Source organism: Panthera onca, chromosome B3 (genome assembly GCF_046562875.1).
Source record: "Panthera onca isolate mPanOnc1 chromosome B3, mPanOnc1 haplotype 2, whole genome shotgun sequence".
Lineage (NCBI taxonomy): Eukaryota > Metazoa > Chordata > Mammalia > Carnivora > Felidae > Panthera > Panthera onca.
This window is the reverse complement of record NC_138344.1, coordinates 36,437,153-36,449,809: the sequence shown is the minus strand read 5'-3', so window position 1 is coordinate 36,449,809 and position 12,657 is coordinate 36,437,153. Positions and strand designations below refer to the sequence as shown.

At 34.7% G+C, this 12,657-nt stretch overlaps 1 protein-coding gene across 1 annotated transcript in view; it reads left to right on the top strand.

Annotated features, from left to right (window-relative positions):
• The window catches only part of SPESP1 (sperm equatorial segment protein 1), a 33,503-nt gene extending 21,154 nt beyond the window's left edge, over window positions 1-12,349 (top strand). Inside the window, exon 2 of the mRNA XM_060618176.3 lies at window positions 11,145-12,349. Coding sequence (XP_060474159.1) covers window positions 11,145-12,163 — 1,019 coding nt within the window. The 3' untranslated portion in view covers window positions 12,164-12,349. The remainder of the gene's footprint in view (window positions 1-11,144) is intronic.
• The last annotated feature ends 308 nt before the right edge of the window (window positions 12,350-12,657 follow it).

Genomic DNA, 12,657 nt, shown 5'->3' with positions numbered 1-12,657 from the left:
CAAAGTTCAAGGATTCACACTTCCTGATTTCAAAATTTACTATTACAACTGCAGTAATCAAGACAGTGTAGTACTGGCATAAGAATAGACATATAGGTGACAAATTTAATTCAGAGTCCAGAAAGGACCTTTTACATTAGTAATGGTCAGTTGCTTTTCAATAAGGATACCAAGACAATTCAGTGGGGAAAAGAATAGCCTTTTCAGCAAATGGTGCTGGGATAACAGCCAAAGGAATGAAGTTGGACTCTTGCCTCAGGCTATATACAAAAGTTAATTCAAGCTAGATCATAGATCTAAATGTAAAAACTAAAACTATAGAACTCTTAGATGAAAATGTAGGTGTAGGTCTTTGTGCCCTTGGATTTGGCAATGGTTTTTTAAGATGTGATATCAAAAGCACAAGTAGCAACAACAAAATAGATAAATTGAACTATATCAAAATTAAAAACTTTTGTGCTGCAAACGATAACCTTAAGAAAATGAAAATACAACTAACAGAGTAGGAGAAAATACTTTCAACTCATATATATGCTAAAGGACTTGTCTCCAGAATATATAAAGAATTCTTGCAACTCAATAATAAAAAGACAACCCAATTAAAAAGTGGGTAAAATATCATCAGAATACAGATTTATCCAAAGAAGATATATAGGTGGCCAACAGGCATGTGAAAAGATGTCCAATATCATTAGCCGTTAGAAAAATATAAGTCAAAACTCAATGGGATATGACTTAACACTCACAAGGATGGCTGTAATCAAAAGAACAGAGGATGATCTGGAGAAATTGAACCCCTTATATATTGTTGGTGGGAATGCAGCTGCTTTGGCAGTTCTTCGAAGCTTAAACATAGTATCACTATATGACCTAGTAATTCCATTCCTAGACATATGGACAAGAGAAATGAAAACATACATCCACACAAAAGCTTGTAGGTGAACATAGCAGCATTACCCATTGTCACTAAAAAGTAGAAAGAAGCCAAATGAGCAGCAACTGATGAATTCATAAATTGTGGTATATGCATACAATGGAATATTATTTGGCCATTAAAAGGAATGAAATACTGATGTGTGCTCCCAAATGGATGAGTCTAGAAAACATTATGCTAAGTGAAAGAAGCCAGTCATAAAAGAATGCATGTTATATAATTTCACTTATATTAAACACCAAGAATAGGCAAATCCATAGAGAAAGAAAGTAAACTTGTGGTTGCCTAGGGCTGAGGGAAATGGGGAATGGGCTTATTTGGGGGATGATGAAAATGTTTTAATGGTTATGGTTGCACAACTGTGACTATACTAAACACCACTGAATTGTATACTTCAAAATATGTAAAAGATAAGTTATGAAGGAATTTTATTCCTAGTAACCCTTAGGGATTTTTAATCCCTAAGATTGTAATTTACTTAAAATTATGTTAATTCAATGTTACCTTAGAGATTGATAAAGTGAATTAAAAGGGGATTAATAGAACTTAAACAAATTTAGTTAAATTTATGTGATCTAAATTTATACTAGGCCATTTAGTAAGGGCCAGTTTAAGGAAGTGCAGGGACTTTCTGAAAATTGTAGCTATTTAACTACAATATTTATGATACTGTTGATAAACTTCAGACTTAGAAATTTAGAAAAATATAATTAAAGCTGTATCTTTTATTGTTGTAAAAAAGTGCCTCTTTGCCTAAAATAAGAGGACTTTTTTTAATGTCCAGATTTTCTCCCTAATAATAATTGGACTGTTAGCTAAAAACCAAAACCAAACAAGCAAAAACAAACCAAAAGACAGTCTTTAGACCAGCAGATTTATTTTAAACATAACATGATGTTAGTTTTCCTCAATAGCATTCTTCTATAGAACTGCTTTAACCTGTTATTATTTCTTTAAGATAAATGACTGGAGGTACAATTAATTTATATACTTACCAGCATTCGGTTCATTTATTCAACCATTCATTTGACAAATGCTTTTTGACTGTCTGCTATGGCTGTAGGCTCTGGGTATAACAGGATATAGAGAACAAAGTAGACATGGTCACAGCTCTCAAAGAGTTTTCAATATGTAGTAGTTAACAGACATTAAATTTAGATAGTTAAGATGGTCTTAAATTCTATAAAGAAAAGATCAGTGTGCTAGAGAGAGACCGATGAAGGATCTGGGATTCATAAAGGAGGTATTGAAGTTACTTTTGTTACTAAGGAAGTAACTATACATACACATGCCAATCCTAGGTTTTATTGTTTTTAAAAAATTTTATCTCCCTGACTGGCAAAATAAAGATTGTTTTCAACGTGCATTTCTTTTATGAACAGTGAACTATAGCAACTTTTCATGCTAATGGGCTTTTTATTCGTTATACTCTCTTCTTCCTTCTTTAAGTGGCCATTCTAGGAGAAGGAATGTATGTTTTGAATATATTATTTGTTGATTGAAGTTTTATATTTCATTGCTTATTTTAAATCATGATTTTATTATTTTCCTCAAAATAAACTCAAAAGTAACTTATTTTTGCTTCTGTGTGAAGTGAATGGATCCTTTTTGCATCATTGACTGTCAGTTCCTATGTATACTTTGTAGTACCAAAACATATCTAATTTGGATCAGTTTTAGACATTTTTCCAAAGAAGACGTACAGATGGGCAACAGACACATGAAAAGATGCTCATCATCACTTATCACCAGGGAAATGCAAATCAAAACTACAATGAGATATCACCTCACACCTGTCAGAATGGATAAAATCAACACAAGAAACAACAGGTGTTGGTGAGGATGTGGAGAAAGGAAAACCCTCTTGCACGATTGTGGGAATGCAAACTGATGCAGCCGCTGTGGAAAACTGTGGAGGTTCTTCAAAAAGTTAAAAATATAATCCAGCAATTGCACTATTAGGTATTTACCCAAAGAATACAAAAATATGAATTCAAAGGGATACATGCACCTCAATGCTTATAGCAGCATTATCTACAATAGCCAAACTATGGAAATAGTCCAACTGTCCGTCAATTGATGAATGTATAAAGAAGATGTATAAAGAAGAAGATGTATAAAGAAGAATGTATATACATATATATGTGTATATATACACACAATGGAATATTGTTCAGCCATAAAAAGGAATGAAATCTTGCCATTTGCAATGATGTGGATGGAGCTAAACAGTATCACGCTAAGAGAAATAAGTCAGAGAAAGACAGATACTGTATGATTTTGCTCATATGTGGAATTTAGGAAACAAAACAAACAAGCAAGTGGAAAAAAGAGAGAATGGGAAACCAAGAAACAGAGTCTTAACCATATAGAAACAAAATGATGGTTACCAGAGGGGAGGTGGATGGGGGAGAGGGGATGGGTGAAATAGGTGATGGGGATTAAAGAGTACACTCGTTATGATGAGCGCCAGGTATTGATTCTATGGAAGTGTTGAATCACTATATTGTACACCTGAAACGAATATTATACTGTATGTAACTAACTGGAATTAATTAATTAATTTATTTATTGAAAGAGGGAGAGGACATATTCAAGGAGGGGAGGGGCAGAGGTAGGAGAGAGAGAGAGAGAGAGAGAGAGAGAGAGAGAGAGACCCAAGCAGGCTCCATGCCCAGCTCAGGGGCCTGATGCTGAGCTTGATCCCATGACCATGAGATTGTGACCTGAGTTGAAATCAAGAGTCTGACTCCCAACCAACTGAGCCATCCAGGCACCCTGTTAACTAGCTGGAATTTAAATAAAAATAGAAAAAAATAAAAATTCAAAAAAAGTAAAAAATTTTGGGATCAGTTCAAATGTTTCCAAGTACATCTTAATATATGAATGGGGTGTATTTTTGTCCAGTTGACAGTAGAGCAAAATTCTGTATATTTTACTTATGTATTGACTGCATTTTCATATTTACATGTATTTTAAAAGAAAGTTGTATTCCTCCAGGATAATTTTATTATCATACTTCTACTTTGCCAGCATCCTTGTGTCATGTTTTTATGACAACATTGTGTAGTTATTATGTGTACCTGCTTTGAAAGAAGGCAGCCTGTTTGAATGCCATTCTTCCCACCTACAAATTGAATATAATCTTAGGCAAATTACTTGTCCTTTCTCAGTATCCTCCTTTTCCTCTTTATAAAAACATTGCTCACATTCAGAGCCCTCAGTGTAGTGCCAGGCACGTAGTAATCCCTCAGTCAGTCAGAGCTATTATGGTCTTTTCAATCACTGTCTTGCAATTTTGCCCTTCAGATTTGGTGCCACTTTTGTTCCCTGCAGTTGTTTTACCATTTTGTTTAGTTTCCTATTATTCCTGTCATGTGACTCATTCTCCCTTGTACTATTTCAAGAAAAGAAGTACAGATAGTCTCAAGCACAGCTGTGACATCCATATCTATGATTCATGTTAAACTGTAAACCTGCTTTGCAGGGAGCCATCCTGCTTACTAGAGGCACTGGAAAGCAGCATTATGATTTCTCAAGGTGGAAGAGGTTCTTACTTGTCCTCATTTGGAGACATTGCCCTGTTTAGCTGGAACATTACCTGGAGACATTGCTCTGTTTGGCTGGAACATTGACTGGTAAAGAGAGAGGGGGATATTATAAAGCGTGCCAGGGTAAACTACAAGTATCCAAAGTACAAAAACTCAACTTCTAGCAGAGTAGTCTGGTCTTTGTAAGAATTTGAATTTTGTTCATCTTTCTCATAACTTCTGAAGAAAGAGGAAAAGCAGGTTTTCTTAGTGGCCAGGACCATTTGTAGGGATATTGGAGTCTTGACTATCTTTTACTACCTTGCTTGCAAATATCTGTATAAAGATCAAATTGATTTGCAAGAGCAGTCCTGATTAGTAGAACTATGAAGTCACTATGAAGTATGTAGATTTTTTAGTGGGACAAAAGTAGGAGGTGGGAAGTGTGTGGGAGTGGATGGATTTAACAACAGAACAATATGGAGACAAAAGGTACATGAAGAAGGGAAGAAAAGCAAGGTAGAAAGTAGGGTGCTGTATCGTTCAGCAGCCATGAACAGGCTTTTTAATGTTGCCTAAGTAATAGTGTAAAGGGATAATGAGTACTTCAGTTTTTTTTAGGAATCCACCAGCAGTAAGGATGTCCTTTTTCAGTCCTTTGACAATCTACTTCACCTAATAGTAACTTGGGTGTCCTGTTTACTACTTTGAGAAGGGACAAGCTAAATGATTAAAAATGGAGTGTTTAGCAGCCTACCATCTAATGGCAATGTCTTTTTAAAAGCACTTAGGCCTTTGTTGGCTGCAGATTTTAGATTTGTATGTGAATAGTGGCCCAGAATTCAAAATTTTCCAAAGCATATATTAAAAAAATTCGTTATGGAAAAATTTAAATATATACACAAGTAGAAATAATGGTATAATAAATCTCCATATATCTATAACCAGACTCAACTACTAACCCATAATTAATCTTGTTTTATTGATATTCCTTTCCCTCTCATCTTCCTGGTCCCTCTCTCTAACTTCTCAGATTTGAATTTTTTAGAAGCAAATTCCAAACATCATATAATTTCATTAGTAAATATTTCAATATGAAGACTAAATATAAGTACTTAAACACAATAACAATGTTAGTTTCACACCTAAAAAGATAATAATTCCTGAGTATTATCAGATATCTGGCCAATGTTCAAACTTTCCTGATTTTCTCTCTTCAATTTTGTTTGGATGAATTGGGATTCAAATAAGATTCATACATGTAATTCATTGATATGTCTTTTAATTCCATTTTAATGTATATTCTTCTTTCATCTCTGTTTTTCTCCTTGCAATGTAATTGTTAGGAAATTGGATCATATGTCCTATAGTTTCCCACAGTCTAGATTTTCCTGATTATATCCCTATGGCATAGTTTATATCTTCCTTTGTTTGTTGTCCCATGGATTTTCAGTATATTGTTAGTTAGACCTAGAAAAATCGTTAGATTCAGGTTTTGACTGTTTTTGCAAGACTGCTTCATCGGTGGTATTGTATTCTTTCATCAGGAAATAGATAATATCTGATTTTGTATCTTTTGGGGGGTATAAACAATCACTGATATTAATAATCATTGCAAAATGTCATATTCTAAGTGGCTTCTTCATTTATTAGCTAGAATAAGTTTATAAATTGAAAGCTTCCCTCACTTTGAGCTATTTTTCCATATACAGTTGGGTCTGTTTCTATCTTTTCTGTTCTGTTCCATTTATCTGAATATTCATGTGCAGTGCTATACTAGATTTATAACAGAGGCTTTATAATATAATTTCATGTCTATTGGGTCTATCTAGCCCCCATTTTTTGGGCTATTCTCACTCAGTTTTCCTTCCTGATGAACCTTAAAATCCATTTTTCTAACTCCAGGAAATAGTGATATTTTGTTAGAATCATATTAAATGTATACCTTAACAGAGAGAACATGACATCTGAGCATCTGTATGATGTTGAATCTTTTTGTCTAAGAACATGGTATATCTTTCCACTTGCTAAAGCTTGCATTATGTCTTTCAGAAGATTTTATTATATTCCTATATCAGTTTTCTGTGGCTGCTATATTACAAATTACCATAAACTTGGTGTCTCAAAATAGCAGAAATTTATTCTCTCACAGTTTTAGAGGCCATAAGTCTAAAATCAGTTTCACTGAGCCAAAATCAAGGTGTAAGGCAGAGCTGTGTTCCCTCTGCAAGCTCTAAGAGATTTTTTAAATGTTTATTTATCTTTTTGAGAGAGAGAGAGAGAGAGTGAGTGTTAGCAGGGGAGGGGCAGAGAGAGAGGGAGACACAGAATCCAAAGCAGGCTCCAGGCTCCAAGCTGACAGCAGAGAGCCTGATGCGGGGCTTGAACCCACGAACCGTGAGATCATGACCTGAGCTGAAGTCAGATGCTTAACTGACTGAGCCACTCAGGTGCCCCAAGAGATAATATTTTAATTGGCTCTTCTAGCTTCTGGTAGCTGCCAGCATTCTGTGTTTTATGGCCATTTCACTCTATTCTCTGCTTCCTCCTCTATATTACCCTCTTCTTCTTCTGGGTATCAGATCTCTGTCTCTCTCTTATAAAAACATTTGTGATTGGATGTAGAGTTCACCCAGATAATCTAGGATAATCCCCTGTCAAGATCCTTAACTTAATCATATCTGCAAAGACCTTTTTTTCTTATAAGGTAACATTTACAGGTTCCAGAGATGAGGACCTGACCTCTGCATGCCTATATTCAGCCTAATAGAATTACTCCTATAGTTTTGGGCATGTTTTTTTAAATTTATGATTAGATATTTTCTTTCATTATTTGTTATCAAAATAGCATCTTCTTTCTCATCTTTTAACTGGTTTATATTTGTATATCGATTTTCATAGATTGATTTTATAACTTGCTACTTTACTAAATTCTCTTAGTCCTTGTAGGAGCTTTTCAATGAATTCTTTTGTGTTGTCTGGAAGTATTATTATATCGTTTACACATAAAGATAGTTTAACCTTTTTCTTCCCAATTCTCATGCTTCCAATTATTTTTGTTGTCTAATTACTAATAACCTCCAACACGATGTTAAGTGGTAATGGAAATCTTAGTATCCTGATCTTGTTTCTGTCTTTAGTGGGAAAGGGTCTAAGGTTTTTTATAGATAGGATCCAAGACATATTTTTAATGTTTTTTTTTTTTTAAGGATTTAAATTTATATTTTAAGATGAGAAATGTCAGGAGTTATCTTTATAGAACTTTTAAAGTGTTTTCAAGTATCTGTTTGGTTCCAGGTAGATACAGTATCTTAATTTTATAGTTAAGTAAATGTTCAGAGAAATTAAGTAATTATCTAAGGTCATGATGTTAGAAAGTGGTACCCACAGGACAAAAATCAAAAAAAAAATTTTCACTGCAGTAGGCTACCTATTACTTTAATATTTTCCTCCAGGAAAACTATAGATTCAGGACAATGATTTACATACCCATGAGAATACATAAATAAGTTATTTTCCCTTTTAAAATGTGAGTTTTACTGGTTTACTATATTAAGTGATTGGGTGTGTGTGCTTGTGTGTTTTTAGAGAGTAAGATACTATATACGGAGAAGGCTAGTCCTCTTTAATGACCAACTCTGGTCCCATTTCCTCTCCTCAGAATCAATGTAGTATAAACCCTGACAGTTGTAGTATTTTTCTTTTTTGTAATGCAAAGGCCAGACTTAAGCTTTGATTGTAGAGGCATCTATTTCAAAGAGCCATCCATTTCAAAGACTGCTATCTTGAATAAACACATTGCCAGCAGGCCACCCTGGTTCATTTATTTTAGAGATCTTAATTGATTTTGATAACTGACCTTTTGGGCTACTTGTTTTTCCCTTTCCTGTGCTTCAAATTCATGGTCTTAATGTTTTAAATTCGATAAAGAGTGAACCCTAGGGTCCCCACATTTGACCCCAACAAAAAAAGAACCCCTGTCCCATTTGCACTCTCCACCCCTACCACCCTCTCTCTGGTACTTTCTAGGGTGCTCTCTCCCTCCCTCTCTTTCTTTCTCTTTCTCCACCCTGTCCACCCCGTCCTCCTCCCCCAGTGTGGCCCCAGGTGTGCTATGCAATTTCAAGATCTTGTAAGTAATAAACTTTTTTCCCCCCAAATTTCCTGATGGTTGTTGCTGAAGGGTGTTTTGCAATTATAGTAAGAACCACAAGGGTCAGTCCAGTGGTCACATTGGTTTGGAAAGGGGACTCTTCTGTGGAAACAGCTGCCCCCACCCCACAATGGCCAAGCCCAGGTGAGTACCACCAGGCATTTCTAGCTGGTAGTCTTACTATAGGTAGGCTGAGACTGACACAAAATAGGCAATAGCTCACAAGAGTTAGGTATGTTAACCTTCTAGTTCCTTTTTAAAAATCCACAATTCACGGACAAAAATGTTTGATACTGTGTCAGTGATTTTAAGAAAATTATTACAAGGTTTGGGGCACCTGGATGGCTCAGTTGGCTAAGGGACAGACTCCTGATCTCAGCTCAGGTCTTGATCTCAGGGTTGTGAGTTCAAGCCCTGCGTTGGGCTCCACACTGGGTGTGGACCTACTTAAAATATATATATAAATATTACAAGGTCATTATCAAAATCTACCTCCTCTTTTTTCCTCACCCATCATCATCATATGGATCTTGAAGTATGCAAGGCTTTTCTAAGCATAACATGAAACACAGAATCTACTCTTAGAGTCAGATCTCCAGACAAGTCTGGTATCTTTCCACTGTCTCTGCCTCACTAAAATGTTCTTATTAAGAAATTTTTAAAATTGAGAAATAAGCTTTCAATTTTGGTTAAATATCCATCTGGTCTCTCTAAGTTGCAACAGAAGAGTTAAGGAAGAGAGGAAAAACATGTAAATATAAAGCTTTTTTTTTTTTTTTTTTTTTTTTTTTTTTTACTGTTTTGTGCTTGCCGAAGTGCTGAATAGAAGTGCCTTCTGAACAGAAAGTTTGTTATTTCATTTTGCCTGAAGAGGGAGGGTTTAGGTATGAGTTATGCATGACAGTTTGGTAAAAAGTGACTTACTTTCTTCAATTAAGCCATTTATATATATGATAGTGGCAAAATGATTTCAAAATGACATGTATAAAATCCCAGCACTTAAAATTAAAAGCTGTTTTAAGAAAAGGGGAGTTGAGCAGAATTTCAGAATATCTTATTCAATTATCTTTTTTGTTTTCCATGTTGGAAATGAGAAGCTTCATCAACCACTCAGATGCTGCAAAATACCAGTATAAATAGAACTGCCATTTTTGAACTAGAGTGTATTATACTAAGTGAAATAAGTCAGTCAGAGAAAGACAAATACCGTAATTTCACTCATGTGTGGAATTTAAGAAACAAAACAGATGATCATAGGGGAAGGGAAGGAAAAATAAGATAAAAACAGAGAGAGAGGCAAACCATAAGACTCTTAAATACAGAGAGCAAACTGAGGGTTGCTGGAGGAGAGGTGGGTGGGGGGATGGGCTAAATGGGTGATGGGCATTAAGGAGGGCACTTGTTGGGATGAGCACTGGGCGTTATATGTAAGTGATGAATCACTGGGTTCTACTCCTGAAACTAATACTACACTGTATATTAATTACCTTGAATTAAAAAAAAACCAAAAACTGCCATTTTGTGTTAAGAGTGAAATGTTGATGGTTTAGAGCAGGAATTGGCAAACGTTTTCTGTGAAGGGCCAGATAGTAAGTATTTTCAGTATTTGTATACCATATGGTCTCTATTGCAACTACTCAATTCTATTGTTGCAACCCAAAGCAGCCATGATAATACATAAACAAATGGACGAGACTGGCTGGATTACAAGAAAACTTGATTTATAAAAACAGTTAGATGGATATGACCCACAGGCTGTAGTTAGAGCTTTGCTGGGTTGAGGGCAGTTGGATACTGGTAAATGTTCGACAAATGATTTTTTGGAGAGACTAGTAAACCCAGATTTATAGCATTTGCCCATTTATATGATGTAAATACTCCCACCATTGTTGGTTTCAAGCTATGTATTTGACATTACTGAACAGGGACATAGAAAGAGATATAGAGTAGTACACTATCGCAAGCATTTCTGCCATACAGCTATGCAAGATGTAAATAACCTCAAGACCATAGATAATAGTAAAATGACATAAAAATAAGAAGTGATGAATTTTGAATATTTATTACCTTTATTTCTGATACAATATATCTAATTGCAAATTAAAATAATTTTTAAGAGTGTCTATGTTTAACATTTGGCTTACAAAATTCCTAAAAATTTAATAATTGGCTCTAGTGAGCCAGTATGAGGCAATTCCAACACACCACTTCTAGAGATTATAATCAGGAATTTTGTTTTAATAAACTGCCTACAGAATCATAAGTTATATGGGAGGTAGGAGCGAAAAAATATAGAGAATTGTGTTAATACGCAACTTTTACACTAACCTTGTTCATCTGTTTAACAATCTGAAAAAATAATTTTGTTTATATAAGTGAGAGTTGACTGAGTCAAAAGTGCTTTATTTCTTGGTTCTTTATCTCAACTTTTAAGTGATAATATATGAAGTAAATTTAGGTCAGTAGATTCTGTCAATATGTCAATATGTAATACTAAGTGTTACCATTTGATTTTTTTCCCCTTAAGGTATAACTGTGACGCCTGATGAAGAACAAAACTTAAATCATTATGTAGAAGTTTTACAGAACCTAATACTAAGTGTTCCTACTAGGGAGCCAGGTCGTGAGGAAAAATCAAAGTCTCCAAATAATGCTCATTCTATAGGACCAAAGTTATCAAGATTTAAGGAGATAATTACACATGGAGACACTTCAACTGAAAATGATGTTTTAATGAATCCTGTCAGTGAAGAAACCACAACTTCTCCTACTGGAGGCTTCACAATGCCAGGAAGGAAGGAAAAATCTACTGAAAGTACAGCATTCTGGTCAATTAAACCAAATAATGTTTCGGTTGTTTTACATGCCGATGAACCTTATATTATTAAAGAGCCAGAGCCAGAGCCAGATTCAGAAGTAAGATCCACTGAGGCGCCAAAGCCATTGCCAAATGTTACTAAATCATCCACAAGTCCAGATGTCACCCCTTTAAGTAGGAGCACTGACATGGATACTGTCACAGAACCAGAAGATGTTCCTCAGCTCTCAGGCGAATATACAGTGGGAACACTTGAAACAATAACATTTGGAAGACACCCACAGATTTTGAATAATGAAGACATTTTGAAAAAAATTTCAGATATTAGTTCACAGGTGCGGCAGGCACCTCTTGTTGAAAGCCTCAAGCCAGAATACAGAGAGGACATTCGAGCCTCTAGAGAGCACCTAAAACGAAGCCTTGCTTTAGCAGAAGCAGCAGAACATAAATTACAAAAAATGTATAGATCCCAGTTCTTACCACTTGGCCGAAGCAGTAGTGAAATTGATGACATTGAAACTGTAATTAACATGCTGTACAATTCTAGGTCTAAATTATCTGAATATTTGGATATTAAATATGTTCCACCAGAGATGAGAGAAAAGGCTACTACAGTCTTCAATACATTGAAAAAAATATTATGTGTAAGTCAACTAGAAACTCAAAACCTTATTAGGAAGTTATTAAACAATAATATAAAAATGTTGCACCTACTTGATATTCCATGACAAAAATTGATTGAAACAAACTATGCATTCACTTCACAGAAGAAATAAGCACATTAGTGATTCACAAGTTGTATAACAAAATATTTTCTACTGTTCAATGTGCCAACATCTCTACATGTCATATGTTCTAAAATATTCTCATGTGCACTAAAGCCTAATAATTTAAAATAAAATTTTGGTTCAGGAGTTCCTAGTTTTTTTTCCTCATTAATTAACTCAAAAAATTATGAAGATCTAATCTTTAAAATGTTTAAGCTTTGATTTTACTTGAATAGATTAAATTCACCTGTTTTATTGAAAGTCTAGAGACTGTGTGCAATCTGTATGTAGCCTGTTTTAAATAATTGAATATAAATGTAAGATTTTAGTACATATGGTCTTTTTTACTCTTTCAGAGAAACTGAGAGTTTTCAGTCTGAATAGCAAAGTTGGAACTTGAATCAGAACTTTTATTTGTATATATGTCTGCCTCCTTTCAAAGGTGGATGGTATAT